Source organism: Anabrus simplex, chromosome 14, assembly GCF_040414725.1.
Source record: "Anabrus simplex isolate iqAnaSimp1 chromosome 14, ASM4041472v1, whole genome shotgun sequence".
NCBI classification, from domain to species: domain Eukaryota; kingdom Metazoa; phylum Arthropoda; class Insecta; order Orthoptera; family Tettigoniidae; genus Anabrus; species Anabrus simplex.
This window is the reverse complement of record NC_090278.1, coordinates 44,439,262-44,459,177: the sequence shown is the minus strand read 5'-3', so window position 1 is coordinate 44,459,177 and position 19,916 is coordinate 44,439,262. Positions and strand designations below refer to the sequence as shown.

Sequence of the window (19,916 nt, the reverse complement as noted above, 5' to 3'; positions counted from 1 at the left end):
TAATTTAATGGAGAAGAAACAAGTAACTGTTAATAAGAAAATATAGAACTTTAAAGGTAATGATCCAAGAAAGAAAGAAAGAAAGCCACAGTTTAAATGAACCCTTAACCAAGAAAGACACCCACCCCCAGTTAAGAACTTGTCAGAAACTGTCTTCACAGAACAGGAATTGCGAGTATTAGGTAAAGGCCCCAATTTTAATTGGCATAGCAAAGATTTAATCCTAACTTTAGCAGAAACTGAAGCGGCTATAAAGGCTCTCCCAGCTGAAGTCCAAAACGATTTTAGGTTCGAGGCAAGGAAAAAATGCCTTCGCTAATTAATGGATTAAAGACGACCCGTGATCATACTAAGGTAAATAAAGAACTCCGACGTATTATAAGACAAAGTAATGTAATCGTAACAAAAGCAGGCAAAGGAGGAACAGTGGTCATATTAAATAAAACTGAATACATTGAAAAGACCGAAACATATTTCAATAATAATAAGTTCAAAGTCTAGAAAAAGATCCTACCACACGAATACAAAGAAGATTGATGGGAACGTCTTTCCTTTTCAGTTATCCGGAACGACAGAAACTTGTAAATATGAACCCGGGACTCCCAATGGCGAGGGCCACGCCCAAGCCACACAAAAAGGACGTACTCATTAGACCTGAAATCAAGAGCCCAACATATAAAACTTCTCAGTTTATTCACAAGTTCTTAACACAAAATTATGTTTTACACACTAAAACTTCAATTAAAAGTTTACTTGACTTCTGCAAGGCAATTAAGGATTTTAAACCAGTCTCTTCCCATCTTACATGTTCTTTCGACATCAGACTCATGTATGCCAATATCCCCATAGAAGAAACAGTCACGATCATTAAAACGAACTTATAACAACATAAAAGCGTTAGTGTACCAAAAACAGAGGATTTTATTATTATCCTAAAATTCATGCTTAATCATAACTATTTTTCTTTTAACAACAAAATATACCAACAGAACGGCCTCTCCATGGGAGCCCCGGCCTCAGTCATTCTAGCCTATTTATACCTGGACCACTTGGAACATTCTCAGATCTTAGGTCACATTAAAGGGCTTGGTTACATTATGTTGACGATACATATGCTATAAAAATGAGAAATTCAACAACAGGCATAATGTTCTTAAATATCTTGAACACTTTGTACCCAAATATAAAGTTTAGAGTGGAAGAAGAAGATGATTCCTTCAACTTTCTAGATATCAAAACAACTCAGAAAGAAGATCATTTCTATTTTGGAATACCTAGGAAACCCACCTTCACACCAAACACGATTAAAAACAATTCTTTGCATCACCATACACAGAAGAAATCTGCGTAATACAGTTTTATTAACAAAGCCTTCGATGTTCCATTAACCGAAAATGAGAGAATAAAGGAGCTCGTATACATCCGCAAACAGGCCTTGTTTAACGGTTCTTGTCTCAATGTCATTAATAAAATAATCACTAGGTGCAGATATAAACAACAGATGAATCTGGTAGAACAATCGTAGAAAGCAAAAAAGTATATAAAGTTTACATACAATAATCCTAATATTTACGTACTCACAAATTTCTTTAAGAAACACAGTATTAAAGTAGCTTTTTCAATGAGCTATAACACTAAACATAGGTTTTTCAACCACAACATATCCAAAGAAGAGGAACATCAGTTTGTTTGCTTGCTCCCAATGCAGGGTTCCAGATGTCGGACATACCGAGCGTAATTTGTCAATAAAATACCAGGAACATGTGAACACAGAAATATAGAAGGTTCTCCGCAATGGGGGGCTCACATGGAGGTAACAGGACATAATTCACCAACATTAAACAGGATCTTGAAATTATTAACAGGATAAACAGGGGAAGTTAGAGAACATTCACATCCTTCTTGATAAGTTATCAAATAATGATCGGAATTTAAAGGATAACATGAACAAGAAAACCCTGAAAGGAAACCAACGAGCTTAGCAAATAACACGAACTACACCCCTCGTCTCGAGAAACAACACCCTTGTCTCCCCTCCCGCCGCTATAACACATCGCTACTGTACAAGATCAAGGACACACACCCAAGTAAGGACGTGAATCCAGACAGGGGTAAGTTAGAATATTTCAAAACACCACCCCTTTTTTCCTGAGAGATAAGTCTAAGTACCAACGCTTTCTGAAAAAAGTTTTTAATTATTTTTGCTCTTTTTCTGTTAGTTGTGGATCATGTTACAAAGTGCCCAATTATATGGTCTATGGACAAAATAACTTCTAAACACATCCCAACATTGACTTAAGAATCTAATTAATCAGCTTTTTCCACAAGCCTTCAAGCACAAACATGAATGGGACTTGGAAAAGAAGATTTTAACTCAGCAACTGGAAGCTGACGTGTTTTTACTAATATTTTAGTTAAAAATAAGTTTTAATTATGTTTTAATAACATCTCAATTAATTAGTTTGTGAAAAGTTAATCAGTTTTCAAATACACTTCCGAACAGAAGCTAAAGAAACACTTAAAAGACGTTTTGATCTTCTTATGGGAAGATCATTTTTAAACAATATTTTAGTTAAGGACAAGTTATTAATCACTTTCTAAGCATTCTTCCCCACCCCTCAACCCCCCTCAGTAGCACCATCTTCCCCCAATAGACAAACATTTTGAAGTTTCCCATGATAAAGTTTCAAGGCTAATAAATATATTGTTCATACTTTTACCTTATTTACACCTAAGCTTATGTGAATAAAGCTGATGATGACTGCAAAGCAGTTGAAACATGTACTACTGCATTAATGATTTTATAAAACTGCCAAAGGCAAATTAAGATATCGATCAGGTGGCTAAATATGTCTTTGATTGTTAGATTGTCATATCGATACGGACATGATGTGGATAGTTTGTAATGCAAATGCTGACCATGCAGGAAATGATGCGAACACGTATCTATAACTAAAGGTGAAATTGGCAAAAGTAAGCAAAAATACAGTGTTTCTCAAAGAATGCCTGGTACTAAGATTTCCATAAGGGACTCAAAGGAATAATGCAAGTTCAGAACATTAATTTGCAACAGGAAAAATGGCTGATCAAATTTGGACAAAAACGGAAATTAAATGCATATACAGAAAGAAACACTTCCTTATTCGTGAATACAATTTCTTTGATAAGTTTGTTTGACGCGCGGTATTGCTTTTATCGTGTTTTGCATATTATACTGAAAATTTGTGTAGGGTAAGACGATAAGATATTATTCGGAATACTTGCGTTAAAAATATATTCAAGCCATGCTGTTAGAAAGTGACAGTGATATATCTTCTATCGATGAAAACAGTGAGACACACAATAGCAGTTCATGTGACAGATATTAAGACTAATGGTGTTATCCCTCCTCAAATTACTACTACTGCCACCACCACTAATTCTAATACAATTGATATGACAATGATCTCAATGTTAACCAGCGTAATGCAAATCACCATGACGAAGAACCTAACCTCTATTTTCAATTTCAAAAACTAAAATCATTTGGATATTTTGAAGCATAGAGATTTAAAATTTTTTACGATTAAAAACAACAAAGTTTATTGTTTCTAATAGTGACATTAGCATGTGAGGTTATGTTAGGGAGTTATCCAAGTGCATTGTTTGAATACTGTAAATGCACCTTGGGTGCATTTTTGAAATAGTTATTTTCCATTGAATTAGGAAGGTTTAAACTGTGAATCATTGTTAATTGCAAGCAGTAACGGATCTCAGAATATTATATGATGCGGCAAAGGTTGGCATTTCTGAAGTACGAGTTGGCGGTTAATTCAAAATCGTGTAATTCGAAGTCCCGATTTTTGCGTCCCAACAACTTCAAACGAACGAGGTTTTACCACATCGCAAAACTAACATCCGAGTTCGCCGGGGTGTCTGTTTTAACTGTTTACGTTGAACGATAAAGAGTTATCCACCACCGGTCGTGATTAATATCCGCGTAACGAAAAGACCGTGTATGTTTTAGACGTAGAGAGGAGAGGACTCTGGCGATCCTACTGCAAGTTCAGGCTTATTTGATCAGTTTCATGGCAAATATATTTCCGAAATATGTTCAGACAAACCAGCAATATCCGTACATTTACACGTTTATATTTGCGTCAAGACCACGTGGACCTCACGGAGTGACGTGAAATGTTTGTTTATGCCCGTGTTACTCCTTCAATGGAAGGAATGTTAGTTCATTTAATTTTTTTCAAAATGAGCCTTCTTAAAATTACGGTGTGGGGATTATTCAGCGGTGGGGATTATACGCGTAAAAACAGTACTAATTCAAATATGCAAAATGATTTACAGAAAGAGAAAATTAAAAATTCATTAACTTTGAACATAAAGACGTAAGCACCAACAAAGTAAATCACAATATGTGTACATGAATATATCATGAATCATCAAAACATCATCTACATAGTTTCAAAACTAAAGCGAGTACAACATTTTCAGTAAGACCTTACATTTTTCCTTTATTTAGCTTGGCAGTTTTAGCAGTACTATAGCATTTTAGTTTGGTAGGGAAATGGTTAATAAATATGGAGGAACTAATGGAGGACATATGGACATTGTGGAATTTTCTGGATAATTTAGAGAAATTTTGTTTATCATACATTTAAGCCGGGTGGTACAGCTGCCCCTATTTTTCCCCGAACATATGCAACTAGCTAGGAATTAAATGCCTTTTAGTCCTATCATACGCAACATCTTACAGCTATTTTACGTAGATATAACGGGATACAGACTTCCTCGCACAGAGGCGGTGAGACCCATTTTGAAAACACTGTACCATTTTATGTAGAATGGAGTAGAATACTCCAGTCATTTTTACGAAATGTTTCTCTACTGTACGAACCATAGCCACTCCTTTAGCGATCGGTAGAGAATTGGTCCAAGAGGCCATTTTCTTTTGATAGAAAAGGGTGGTCATTGTATTATAGAAAACGCGATAGATCAGGACCAAGTACGGACATGTTAATTCACCGCCATTTTGTATAGTCTTGAAAATGAAAACCTATAACCTGTTTTCCAGTCTTTTGACCAGGTCAGGGATGTAATGAATGAGCCATATATTTAGTACAATGGGGTCGCCACTCCCAAAGTGATTTATTGATGACTGATGGATGCTATGAAATGATAATGGAGAGTGTTCCTGGAATGAAAGATGACAAGGAAGACCGGACTACCCGGAGAAAAACGTGTCCCACCTCCGCTTTGTCCAGCTCAAATCTCACATGGAGTGACCGGGATTTGAACCACGGTGTCCAGCTGTGAGAGGCCAACGCGCTGCCGTCTGAGCCGTGGAGGATTACTTGTAAAACGTGTTTTTCGCAGTATAACACGCAAATGCTGCACAGCACGTGAGATGGCCTAGAGCGTTCAATAACTGTTGCTCTCCCGGTGAGTGTCCATCCTGCGTACAACCGGGTATGGTTACGCTACTTGGAGCAGAGAGCGCTCGAACCATTGGCATCCTCTACGAAGACTTGAATTTTCTGAACTCACATTCTTCTAAGCAAATAATTATAAACAAAAATAATGTCACCACGCAAGCACCGACGATGGGCAAATGCAATGTGAATATCACGTGAAATATTAAGCAGGACTCATTCAACCAAGTAATGGGTACATTAGGGAGCGGACTTGAGAGAGACATTCGAGTTCAGAACTTGTAAAGTACAACAGTTTTGAAATGATTACAAAGTTGTGAGTTGAGTGGCTGTATGGTACCAATCACAGCCAGCATATGATTATTTGCAGGGATTTGGAGTTCGAATCTAGTTACGAGCTTTTCAATTTTAGGTTATATTCGCAAAGGCACTCATAATTAATGTTTAACTTCCTTAAGTCTCAAAAGACATTTTTCACCTTCACAAATAAAGCATAGATAAGAAACATGTGACTTTATAATAGCAAATTGCTACAATGAACTCCCGGTTTAGAAAGCAGAGAATAATGGACGGGATAATTCGTCATGCTGACCACACGACACCTCACCATCTGCATGCCTTCGGGCTGAGCAGCGGTTGCTTGGTATGCCAAGGCCCTTCGGGACTGTTGGGCCAAGGGTTTTGTTCTACAACGAATGAAGTGCACTGCACTTATTGTCAACATTATGACACATCCATTCAACCAAACAACTGTGCACACTCTCTTCATAGGGCACACCTACTGCAAGTTTAGTGCAAATATTACGTATTCAATGTGAATATTGTACTACTTTATGGGGAAGGCGGAATTCACGGGAAGCCGGACGCTTGTATCAAGAACGAAGGCTACCAGCTACAGATATATTTCGACATGATGAAAGACGGTTGCATGCAATGTAGTCATTTTGAGATGCTCCAGTGACTTCTGAAAATAATGAAGAGGCTGTTCAGTACAACCTGCATACAAGCTCAAGGACCATGGAAATGAACTGAGCATCAGTCATGTATATTGCACCGCCATCACACCAGGAGATGGACAGAAGTTTCACAATGGATCCTGTAAAGAGTTGAAGCTTGGCGAGAAATTCAGGTTTCACAACAAGGGAACTCCATTCCTGGAGCGTTGACAATCCTCACTGGCTAAGGAGCTCTCTATTTCAGGTACAAGCAACGTGTGGTTCCTTGGTGAATACCTCCCGCTCTTCCACACTTGTTGTTGGCACATCGTGGACGATGGACTGGCCAGATCACCTCAACTTACTTCACTAGATATTTTCCTCTGGGGTTATTTAAAAGAGAGAGCCCGGATCATTCAGGGAGGCTCAACACTGATGCAGCAAGCAACCGTGCTCAGACGTGTTCCGTCATCAATTGAATGGCCATACACAAGCCCATTGCATCTCTGTTGATAAAAGATTTTAAAAGGTACTTAGAAATAAACATACAGAGTACAATGATCATCATTGAGATTGCGTCCCACACGAATATAAACAACAAATAAAAATGTTCGTCCAACACTGGACTCGAACCTCGGACTAACCAGCACCTATTTACTGCTGCTATGTCTACACTACTTCTGTACACGACTTTCCTGCGATCACGATCCTTTCCCGTCACTAGGTATTAATGCTGATTTGGTTGACATGATTAAACGAAGCGTAGTAAGACCAGACATTGTTGTGAGTAGCCAACTCTGCGGGTTGCATAAAACTGAGTGAATATTGAGCACCTTGTCGATACATTTCATTTTGTTCTCATCAACAGCCGTAGAAGCTGAAGAAGAGAGCAACTCACAATATGTATGGTTCTGCTCACGCGTTTACCTGAGATGTCGACACAAACACAACTGAACTTACTTTATATCTAATCTGAAATAGAAACGAAGTATGAAGCTAAAATACCTGTATAGGTGGAGGAGAAGACCCTTGCTTGATCGAGAATACAAGGAAGGTTGAAGACATTTCTCAAGACAGTTTGATGTATAGATGTTTATTCGCTATTTGTTTTTGGCGCACCAAAACAGGGCTAGGACTAGGGATGTGGTGACGGTCTCTCCACAACTCAAAATGGAAAACTACACAAAACCATCTTCAGGAGTGCTGACATGGGGGATCGATCCCACAGCAAGTAGCCAACTAGCTTGGTAATATACAATTACATGTCGTTTTTTGCCAACTTCCAGAAACTCTACAACTCAACTCCTGAAACGCGTAGATGCCTGATACCCACTTGAGATACTGGCAAGTGCAACAGTACAGCATGCAGACCTCAGTGTCGAGAATACCGACACCACCAACCAAGCAGCCAATCGAGTCCCTAGGATCACATACAGCAAATCATATGTGGGATTAGAGGAACAAGGACAAGAAACTTAAGATGCTAGGTCTAACACAAACATAAAAGAATGTACTTCTGTTCTGGAAGCAAGTTTCGTATTAACTCAGTTGTTCGAATTCTTAACAAAGTTTCATCATCGGAAATACCTCTAGATAATCCCTCTAGGAGCTGTGGTCGAGGTGAACTGAAATGGTTTATATCTCTACTGATTATAAGCATTACTTGATCTTCTGTAATTGTTACCATTGTAAATATGATTACAGTAAGATATGTGAGGACGTTCAGTTTGATTTCCTGTCAAAATTATCTATGTTAAAGCTTAACATTAAGATTACAAAAAAGTTAAGAAATATGACAAAATACCAATCACAAAATAAGAAGTCGGAAGCCAGATTTCGTACATCAAAATAATATGAAGGGGAAAATACATGGTAACGTAACATATGTGAAAACTCCAATAAGCCCGCCTAAACAGAGAGCCAAAGAAAAGGCAAGAAATGCGAACAACTCGTAATACATTACGATTACGAGGAAGCAAAGCAGTTCGACAATACAAGTTACAGTTCTTATCAGAGACTCCTTGTATCGTGGGCTCCTAATACCAAGCAGCTATACTCCTGATGCTGAAATCAATTTCCTTCAACGCTGTACGATACTCACAGTAATGGTCTGTCTTACTTTACGACATTTATATCATAAATAAGTATTACTCTTAGGGAGTGCAGAGTTGTACTTGTGCCACAAATAGCGATCCAAGGTGTAGATCACATTAACGAGGCTGTAAGTGAAGCTTGTTGGAAGGACAAGTCTCTTGTAAGGCCCCAATCGGAGCATGGCTGCCTGATAGAAAAAGACCAAGGAAAAGCAGCACAATGTGTCTGAGGGATTTTCGACAAAAGAATAGTGTAACGAAAAGGTTGCCAACCTTGAGTTGGGGAATAAGGAGGCAAGCTGTCAGTGGAAAGTTTATGTGGGATAACATGGGTAAGCTTTTACATATAATATTAAGATAAAAAAGACAAGTTGGGGCAAATATTCACTTATAGGGAAATGTTCTACATTCTTAAAAATCATTTAAGAAAAGAGGCAGACAACTGATCAGGGATCTGCTGCCTGGATGCCAGCCATCAATGGAGATCAATGATGACTGATTAATTATTGATACATCTCTTGGCTGGTTTCTGTAGATTAGTAGAGTTAATCATGGCTTCTGCTGTCCAATGTAAACACCTAACATAGTATAATTTAAGGAATTGCTGAATACATCTCTTACTTAGTCTCGGCAGTTTAGGACAGCTTCTCCTGTCTCAAAGCCACGACAGAGATCAAATAGTTTGTCGTTTGTATTATTTCCTGTATTACAGTTGGGAACTCGGCTCAGTACACTTAATAGTTCTACCACTTTCATACAACTATAGTCCTGAAACAAAACTTGCTACATGTGATCAGTGCTGTTACATGGAGTGTCCTTATGAAGTGGTGGGTTCTTGGCCCTCTGAACAACATGCAACGTTTACAGCATTTATTTAAAATATCATGATAATCAATTGCAGTGAATCCGATAAGACGAGCAAATCGGATAAGGAGTTACAATAGAACAATACATTAAGATTGATATTGAAGCAAAAAGCATACAATAAATAAGAGGCGGACAATAACAATAAGTTAATAACTAAAGAATTTTTTACAACTTATTTTACGTCACACCAACACAGATAAGATGTTATGGCAACGATGGAATAGGAAAGGCTTAAGAGTGGGAAGGAAGCAGCCGTGGCCTGGGTGAAAATGGGAAATCACGGAAAACCGTCTTCAGGGCTGCCAACAGTGGAGTTCGAACCCATTATCTCCCGGATCCAAGCTCACAGCTAACTTGGCTGGTGAAGAATGTATCTCCTAAGTGGCTTATTCTAATATGAGGCAAAATGAATATTACAATCTGAGTCACTATGTGACGAACAGTGTTGAATGAGAAGAGTGGGATGTTTAAAATTCATTCACACAAGTCAAGTGTATGGACTCTTTACAGGTCCTGGACCGGCATCGTGTGGCCAGGCTCTGGTGCAGTCATCTGGAACGAGTATTCATTTTGTGGAATGAAGAAAGAAGCAGAGGTGGGGCTGTTTGTAAAAAGCAAAGGGGAGACGAGGGCTTTTTACGCTCGTTTAAACGTACAGTAACCATTCTACTTAGAAACTGAAATCACCGACTACCAGTCGAATAAAAGAATATGAAACGTGACATCACAAGAGAATGTTTTCTATTGCACGAACAGCTCAGAGCCCACGCTAGTGAGTGCCTATCTGAGTCCGCAGTAATGTCTGCTCAGGGTCAGAGATTGCGCAACATGACATAATTGCTGTACACATACCAGATTCACAGTTCCAGCACTTTCATTACGGCTACTTTCTGGTAGTATACTTAGCAGTACTCGAGGTGGCCAGAGCTCTTGTTGGGGGAATGAACCCATAATTTCTCTCTCATTCAGTTCCGCAGTGAATGGTTGCAAGATTTCATGACAGTAAACTTCTAAATGTACCGTGCAGTTAAAAACTATCAGCACAATAATTCGTGAACATACGCCAGAGCTTTTGAGATTGAAGTTGTGTTTCATGAACTGCCCAGAGTATGTGAACAGTTAGATGAAAACACTTCCTTTCCATGACATTTAATGAACCGCTGAAACCACTCACAATGAAAATCCTTATCTCTGCATCCGCCAACTTCTACTTCTGAATGACAGAAAATATAAACAGACAAAGACTTAGCTTCTTTCTTGGTTGTTGCGACGCCAGATACAGCATTCTGCTGTACCAAACTTTCAAGGAGCTTCTTGGAAGTCCACTAACAAACTTACGACTCTGTCTACAACTGTTCGCACAGAAGTGAGTCGGGAAACTGTTCGTCACCTTCCTCCGTCGCAAGCTACTGTGCATCTCGCTCTCATCGCGATTCTCCCAGGGTAAACAGAAAGTTGACGAGGTGTTGAAAGAAGACAACGCCTTGGATAAATTCTCCGATACAGCACATTCAAGAGGAATTATTGATACTGTGAGAGCAGAAAACTTCCTCATTGAACAAGTCCTTGGGAGTCAAATCTCCACAGTACTAAAATGGAAAGATCATCATATCTTCATGACTGGGAAACTTTGTCTCAGTGAAAATATCTTTAGCATGAGCCTTGAGCTGGAAGTAGATGGTCTGGAATATGACATGGTGTCGAGAGTTTAAGATGGTGGTGATGACGAACCACAAATCAAACTAAATGACACCTAACTGGACAGTATCCGAATTGGGTAGAATAGTATCAAAAGACAACCTTTCCAAATATGAGGTGGACAGCTGAATTAGCAAGGCAACTCAGTTTCACCATCAAGTAAGACAACTGCTATGGAAGCTAAAATACACCCATCCTCACGTAATGCTCGGAAACTACCACATTAACGAGACAAGACAACTTAAACTCCAAACTGCAGAAATCAAGTTCCTATGCACCTTGATACAGAAGACCGGGAAGGACAAGTTCAGGAATGAAAAAGTCCAAAAGGAGGCGGGAATAGGAGACTCCCCACAACAGAGGATCCAGAAAGCAAGACTGAAATGGTCTGGCCATGTAAGAACGTTCACCGCAAGCAGGACTGCAAGAAGGCAATATCAAAGAGAAGTCAAAGGGAAAAGGCCAATGCGCAGACCCAGAGTAAAAATGGACCTATCTGGTAAAGAAAGGTGTTCAGGAGAGAGGCCCATATTGGGGAAAAGTTACGAGAGAACAGTGCCTCATGGACAAAAATGCAGGGCAACTGGAGTTGGTCGAAGATGATGATTAATATTTGTAATTATATACGGAGTATACTGTTGCAGTTGTTAAGTGTAAGAGAGGGCCTTGAGCCGAAGTTTCAATGCAAATAAAGGCATTTTTATGTAACTATTCCTTATACCTGTATTTACTTTCGTAGTTAAATATCAATCACACGGCATAGTTCTATATCAACTACCACTGCCTTCCTCCAAAATTCATGGAATATGGTGTCACTCCCAGGATTGAACACCAACATGCTGCACACACCGCTGAGCAAAGTAAATAAACAGTTGTTCACTTCTTTGCTGGATTTGTTCAGCTGGCCACTAGTCACAGCCACAGATTGAGAAGCTGGCGTGCATTTCAACATGTACTCCAAGAAAAACTAGGCTATTGGGTCGTAGACCACAAAGCCTTCAGAAAACAGAATGAAGAGACAAGTGTGGTGTGGTGTACACAAGAAATAGTTAGAGTGTGTTGAACAGTAATGAGAAGATTGGACCGCACTGCATTGCCATCGGCTCTCTAGAATTGCATAACCTTTGGTAGTGCTATTTTGAGGATTCAGGTCTAGGCTTCAAATTTAACAGAATCATTGCCTACTAATGTTAAGTATTCTTTTAAAATAAATGTAGCAATAAAGCGAATATGACACACTAAACATGTCAATCATTTGATTCGGGACAAAATTCTGCACGTGACAAAGTAAGTTACAACACGAGCGTGACTAGACTGGAGTTAACATTGTCAGGACAGTTTGTTGCTCAACAAGTCATCTTTGAAATTCAATTTCAATAGTACCAAGATCATCCGTAAACCCAAACTGAGTACCTGAGGTACATCTTCATCATCTGGTTCAAGCTTAACATCCGGCACAAGAATGGTTTCTGGACAGCTTTTGAGATCTGCATGTTCACCAGCAGCAGAAGCATCATCAGAGCCCTGGAACATGCAAGGAATGAAGAGTGTGAAAACAGAATATCCATGTCCAAGTAAGGTCATTAGGTCATGGTGAAGAGAAGTACAGAACATAAATGACCAACCAGACACAGGTAGAAATCAGTCCCACAATTGACTACAGCATCTTGGATCCCAGAACAAGTATGACTTAACTGGTAGAGCATACAACGCAGTGGGTGACTGTTCTGTACCAAACATATAGCCTACTATATCTACTCGTGATGACATAACAGCTGCTCCTTGTTTACGTAACTCCCCCAGGAATCACCTGTACACCTTTGAAGTTACCAATCTAAGGCCATGTACTTATGGCACTCGTGCAGCAGTGTGCTATAATGTCGCTAGTCTCTGAACAATCAACACAATCTGCCCGGCATTCAGTTGTTCACCTAGTCTTTTTTAAGGGCAGAAGTACGTTAATTGAACGGAAATTTTGAACAAATATTTTGCTTTTAATTTGAAAAGCGCTCCTTCCTGAACAATAATACGTATGATTTATATGCATTTTTATTTGATTTCACAAAGAAATTAAGAATAATGTGAAGCCTTGTTCTGAGACAGGTGTGAGTGAAGCACAAACTTTGACTGCAGTTTCCCGAAAACTCTTTATTTTCACATTTCGGTACACATATGAAATTTCGCACACTCATGTATGACTGTACTGCGATACTAAAACTCTAGAATTTTTAATGTTGCTTCTAAATTGTGTTTTTTATAAACCTTTTTGTTGCTAAATATTACAATATTTTAAAATTAAATTTTAATTTATAACTGAAGACATAAATACACTGACTGACAGAGCAAGTGCAACACCAAGAAGGAGTGGTCAGAACTTTATGCCAATTGCAGGGTAGACTGACGTCACTGAGGTATGCTCATGATGTGAAATGCGCCGCTGTGCTGCGCACGTAGCGAACGATAAATGGGACATGGCGTTGGCGAATGGCCCACTTTGTACCGTGATTTCTCAGCCGACAGTTATTGTAGTACGTGTTGTCGTGTGCCACAGGACACGTGTATAGCTAAGAATGCCAGGCCGCCATCAACGGAGGCATTTCCAGCAGACAGACGACTTTACGAGGGGTATGGTGATCGGGCTGAGAAGGGCAGGTTGGTCGCTTCGTCAAATCGCAGCCGATACCCGTAGGGATGTGTCCACGGTGCAGCGCCTGTGGCGAAGATGGTTGGCGCAGGGACATGTGGCACGTGCGAGGGGTCCAGGTGCAGCCTGAGTGACGTCAGCACGTGAGGATCGGCGCATCCGCCGCCAAGCGGTGGCAGCCCCGCACGCCACGTCAACCGCCATTCTTCAGCATGTGCAAGACACCCTGGCTGTTCCAATATCGACCAGAACAATTTCCCGTCGATTGGTTGAAGGAGGCCTGCACTCCCGGCGTCCGCTCAGAAGACTACCATTGACTCCACAGCATAGACGTGCACGCCTGGCATGGTGCCGGGCTAGAGCGACTTGGATGAGGGAATAGCGGAACGTCGTGTTCTCCGATGAGTCACGCTTCTGTTCTGTCAGTGATAGTCACCGCAGACGAGTGTGGCGTCAGCGTGGAGAAAGGTCAAATCCGGCAGTAACTGTGGAGCGCCCTACCGCTCGACAACGCGGCATCATGGTTTGGGGTGCTATTGTGTATGATTCCACGTCACCTCTAGTGCGTATTCAAGGCACGTTAAATGCCCACCGCTACGTGCAGCATGTGCTGCGGCCGGTGGCACTCCTGTACCTTCAGGGGCTGCCCAATGCTCTGTTTCAGCAGGATAATGCCCGCCCACACACTGTTCGCATCTCCCAACAGGCTCTACAAGGTGTACAGATGCTTCCGTGGCCAGCGTACTCTCCGGATCTCTCACCAATCGAACACGTGTGGGATCTCATTGGACGCCGTTTGCAAACTCTGCCCCAGCCTCGTACGGACGACCAACTGTGGCAAATGGTTGACAGAGAATGGAGAACCATCCCTCAGGACACCATCCGCACTCTTATTGACTCTGTACCTCGACGTGTTTCTGCGTGCATCGCCGCTCGCGGTGGTCCTACATCCTACTGAGTCGATGCCATGCGCATTGTGTAACCTGCATATCGGTTTGAAATAAACATCAATTATTCGTCCGTGCCGTCTCTGTTTTTTCCCCAACTTTCATCCCTTTCGAACCACTCCTTCTTGGTGTTGCATTTGCTCTGTCAGTCAGTGTATTTATCAAATGTTAAAATTCTAAAGTTTCAAGACTTTTCATGCATCTATGAATGTGTGGTGATAATTTGGAAGCAGTGGTACCAATACTTGAGTAGTAATGTGTACTAACATGACGACATGTTTCAACAAGACATTGAAAAATTGATCATACTCAAGAAATTCCTTACAAGAAACTAGAAGTCTAAATACTATAAATTGCAATCCATTAGAATCAGAAGGGCTTTGACTTGACATGGTAAGATTGGTGCAGATATTGTGAGAAATGTTATGGTAAGTTTCAGTGGGCACTCACGTACTTCTGCCCTTAAATGATTTATTGCACATATCCCTCAGTAAATTAATACAATCCCTACTTTTTCTTGTTCTTTGTCTTTCTAGCAACAAATAATAGCCCCTATTTCCCTCAAGAATTACTTTTAGAAACTCCATTCAAACTTATTTGTCATTCCACACCAACTCATCTCCTTACTCCCAAGTCTTCCCAGGCCAAACTTTGCAACACTACTCTTTCGTCGGAGATCACTGAGAAGAAAATATGCTGCTTAAAATTCACAGTTGATTCTGGAGATGGTCTAATACACTGTAAGTAACCCTCGCCTTCGCATCCCTACTACAACCCGTAAATAACCTCATAACCTTATCTGCAACCATCATTTACAAGCCTGTTCTGCTTACATGGTCTGCTGTCAATCTCACAACATTATTGAGAGTTGCTCAAAACTCGGTATTTAGTTTATTATGCAACAAAAATTAATATTAATTAACCACAAAAGGCCTTATCCGTGATTGCTTTTACTGCCTTTATCATGCATCATCATCCACTCTGAGATCTGTTTAGCCTCCCTGGATTGGTCAATAGCAATGTAGTGAATCTAAGATATCAGCTATATCTTGCTGAAAACTGCCTTCTATCAAATATGTCAAATATTCTCAGAATAAAATGCATTCCCAAACCTTACATTCAACACATGACAAGCTGACTGGCCTGTAATTATCTGCTTTATCTTCATCACCCCTTCCTTTGTACACTGGGGCTACTATATCATTCTTTCATGCAAACAATAATCAACAAGTACTACAGATATGGCATTATATCCCCAGAAATCTTATTAATTCCACCTGCTTTGCAAGCTTTCAACTTTTGCACCTTTTGAAAAATATATTTGTTATCACAGGTAATTTTCTGTACCTTGCTAGTAATAACCACTTTCTCTACCTCTAAATAATCCTTATAATGAAGTATCCTTATGTACTGCTGGTTAAATTCTTCTGCCTTCTGTAAATGCTTTGTCTTTCGTACCATCAGCACTGTTGAAGTTAAGAAAGTCTTGTATTCTATTAAATCCAAAGCAAGCGGGGTGGTTAACATTCCTATAACTTTCAAACATAATATTATTGGCACTATTCTACACATTATCACCCATATTCTTAATTACTGTCTCAAAAACGGCACATTGCCGGCAATTTGGAAGTACGCCAATGAAATTCCACTTCCTAAAAACCCAAGGTCGAGACTCCTAACCGATTACCGTCCCATTTCGATCCTCCCTGCTCTCTCCAAAGCGTTAGAGTGGTTGGAATACCTGCATGCTCACTCTTTTCATGCCCCGCTTCAAGAAGGGCCATAGCAAAAGCAACTGCCTTACTCAAAGTGACTCAGACAAGTGACAATAAGTTGTTTGTTGATTTCTAATCTTTCCCCTTGTGAAATAATTTCAAAACACTTCAACCATGTACACTGACAGTCTGGTCCCATTTCATGAGTACTTAACCCAAGTTTCTTACTCACATCTTCACTGCGTCCATACTTAATTCTTTTCCTGCCTGAAATAAGTGGCTTTTGTTCATCTTGCAATTCACCACCATCACCCACACATTCATCTTACATTCTTTATTAATTAAATTAGAATGCAAACAGCATTTAATGTAATGAAATCATCCAACAACAGTACTCAACTCAACTCAATCACTACTGATCTGCATTTAGGGCAATCGCCCAGCTGGCAGATTCTCTATCCGTTGTTTTCCTAGCCTTTTCTTAAATGATCGCAAAGAAATTGGAAAATTATTGAACATTTCCCTTGGTAAGTTATTCCAATCCCTAACGCCCCTTCCTATAAACAAAGAATATTTGCCTCAATTTGTCCTCTTGAATTCCAATTTTATACGCACACTCCTTAACTTCAGCAGTGCTTTTGATACATCCAGACATTGTTGAGGAAACTCAAATCGTTTTTTGGCAATGTTGCTTTACAATTTTTCACTGCATATCTTACAGGACGTATGCAACGTGTTATAGTACAAGATACTGCCTCATAGTGATTATATCCTTCCAAATAGGGTTGGCGTCAGGAAGGGCATCCGACCGTAAAACAGAGCCAAATACACATGTGCTACACAGTTCACACCTGCGACCCCACAGGTGTGGGAAGATCAGTAGAAGAGGAAGAAGGTGCTGCTTCACAGTGGTGACTCGGGAAGGTAGGGACCACCCAGGTTTCTGTTCTTGGTCCCCTTTTGTTTGCCCTTTTTATTAATGACAACTCTTCTAAAATAAAGTATAATAGATATCACCTCTTTGCCGACGACCTCCAAATTTACTGCCACGTTAATATAAATGATATATGGAATGCAATAAGAGATATTAACTCCGACCTTCGACAACTCAGCGTGTACGCCAGTGAAAACTCTCTCCTCCACAACCCCCCAAAACTCTAACAATCATAATCAGTTTTCAAAATTATTTGACATCATGTATAAAAATTATGCTATTCCTCCGGTGACATTAAATACCACTATAATCACGTTCAGTAAGGAAATGAAGAACCTAGGTATGGCGCGACTGATGCTACACCCTCTGAAATGAGGTAAGGACATTTTGCCGCAACTTCTCCAAACTTTGATACATACTACCAATACTTGCTACTGCAACATTGTTTTCATTGAACAAACTACGAAACTTCAACGAGCATTGAACTCTGGTCTTCGATTTGTTTTGAACTTGAGTTATGATGCACACATTTCTTGACGGAAATTCCACATACTTACGTTCATATACCGAACTCAGAAGGAAAATCTACCCTCATCATTTATTATCTTCATTCCATAATTGTAACACAAGATCTGGCACTTTCCTCCCTATTCCCGTCAACCACTTCCTTCGGTGTGGCTGGGTCACAGTCCCAGCTGCTGTCAGGAACTCAAACTCAATAACAAAATTTAAGACTGCATGTAGAGATTACTTGTTGAATACTGCTTATTGCTTCATGTGTATGATGATGTATGATAGGTTCTGTGATTGTGGTTATTTTTAATATTATCATTATAGTGTAAATGTGCATATTATTATTATTATTATTATTATACTTATAGTGTAAATGTTTATATTATATAGCTTCTTACTCATGTACACAGATCTCTTTTTATGGCCATACTTATATTTCCATTGACTTTATTACGTACTGTGTTCCCTTTATGCACTGCTTATATTCTTCAGTTTGTACCTGATTTATTCATAACGACTTTGCCTCTTTCTTTTTATCTTTACGCTCTGGATTTATTTTATTTTATTATATTTTATTTGTTGAACTCTGCTTTCTTTCTTCATTATATGTTGTCCAAATCTCTAATTTTTAGCTTAGCTTTGATTTTATAATAGAATAGTACATTTCTTTTATATATCTATTATCTGTAAATTAATTATGTGGTTAAGTGTAAGGGAGGGCCACGAGACCTAACTTCGCCACCGCTAAAATAAATAAATAAGTAAATAAATAAATAAATAAATAAATAAATAAATAAATAAATAAATAAATAAATAAATAAATAAATAAATAAATCCTCACATATAAACTATCTTTGTTCATTAATGATTTCTGGATACTCTTTATGCATTAAAGTAATAAATTCATATGACTGCCAATTATACTAGCCAACAAGTTATTCTTAGATGACTTCTTCATTAAGTTTAATTTCCTGGCAGGTTTCTTCAAACTCTCTCTACTTCCACAATCATTCCTAACTCCATATCTTTCCAACCTGCACCTTCTTACACACATACACACATCTCCATTATGACATACCCCCAGAGTTACTGACCACCTTAGGAAAATCCACCATGGCAAAGTTATTCCATTTAGTGTGTAATATGTATGATCCAGGAGAAGTGCCATCCAATTTTAGACTGAATGTTGTTATACCAATTCTCAAGAAATCAGATGCTGACAAGATAGTGCCAATAAACCACATCATTCGTTTAGTATCTCATGCTTGCAAAATATTAACACATATTATTTACGGAAGAATGGAAAGACAAGTTGAAGCTGAGTTGGGAGATGAGTTTGGCTACAGAAGAAATGCACGAACACGTAAAGCAATCCTGATCTTAGTGGAACGAATTAAGCCTATGTATATGGCATTCGTAGATCTAGAAAAGACATTCGATAATGTTGATTGGTCCAAGATATTTGAGATTCTGAAGATGTTCGGGATCAGAAATTGTGAAAGAAGAATTATCTACAATCTGTTCAAAAACCAGCCTGCAATGATGAGAATCGAAAGCTATAACTGGTACACTTCGTGCTACACCAATGCAATGGTTACCGGTAGTCAGCAATATAGTACCTCCACATATCAGGAGACAGAAGGCCCTTTTTCAGCTACGGACCAGAACGCTGAAGAATGAACATCTACCTGTTCATGAGGATATCAGACAGAAATGCGCATGCCTTAAGTCTCGCCAGCCTGCTTGGAAGACTGCCATGAAGAAAACATCCAGTGACTTTAAATCCACCTCTAAATGGTCAACAGAGTGGTCTTTATCCCCACCTCGGGCGATAGTGGATATTAATAATCCATCCAAAAAACTGGCAGGCTTTGATCTGCCACGCTGCACCTGGAGTAGAGATGTGGAGTAGGTAGAACAGCATCTACTTTACACACCTGGGGCTGGTCACTTTCTCCATACTGTGACTGTGGGGAGGTTCGACAAACAATGAAACATGTAGTGCAGGAATGTACACTCCGTGCTTTCACCGCCATCATGGAAGACCTCAACTCAGCAACACCCAAAGCAGTGAAGTGGGTGGCAGGTTTGGACATTCACATTTAGTGAGATGTACATCACTCGCACTCAGTGTGTATATATGAACTGTC

General features: G+C 39.6%; 1 protein-coding gene across 5 annotated transcripts in view; it reads right to left on the bottom strand.

Moving 5' to 3' along the window:
- The window catches only part of LOC136885211 (gastrula zinc finger protein XlCGF7.1), an 88,695-nt gene that overhangs the window by 30,092 nt on the left and 38,687 nt on the right, over positions 1-19,916 (bottom strand). For 4 of the 5 annotated variants that reach the window (XM_067157634.2, XM_067157633.2, XM_067157636.2 and 1 more), the window contains exon 4: positions 12,427-12,537. In XM_067157634.2, the coding sequence (XP_067013735.2) occupies positions 12,427-12,537 (111 nt within the window). Of the gene's footprint in view, positions 1-12,426; positions 12,538-19,916 lie in introns of those variants that run through there. The other variant, XM_067157635.2, reaches the window with a different exon arrangement.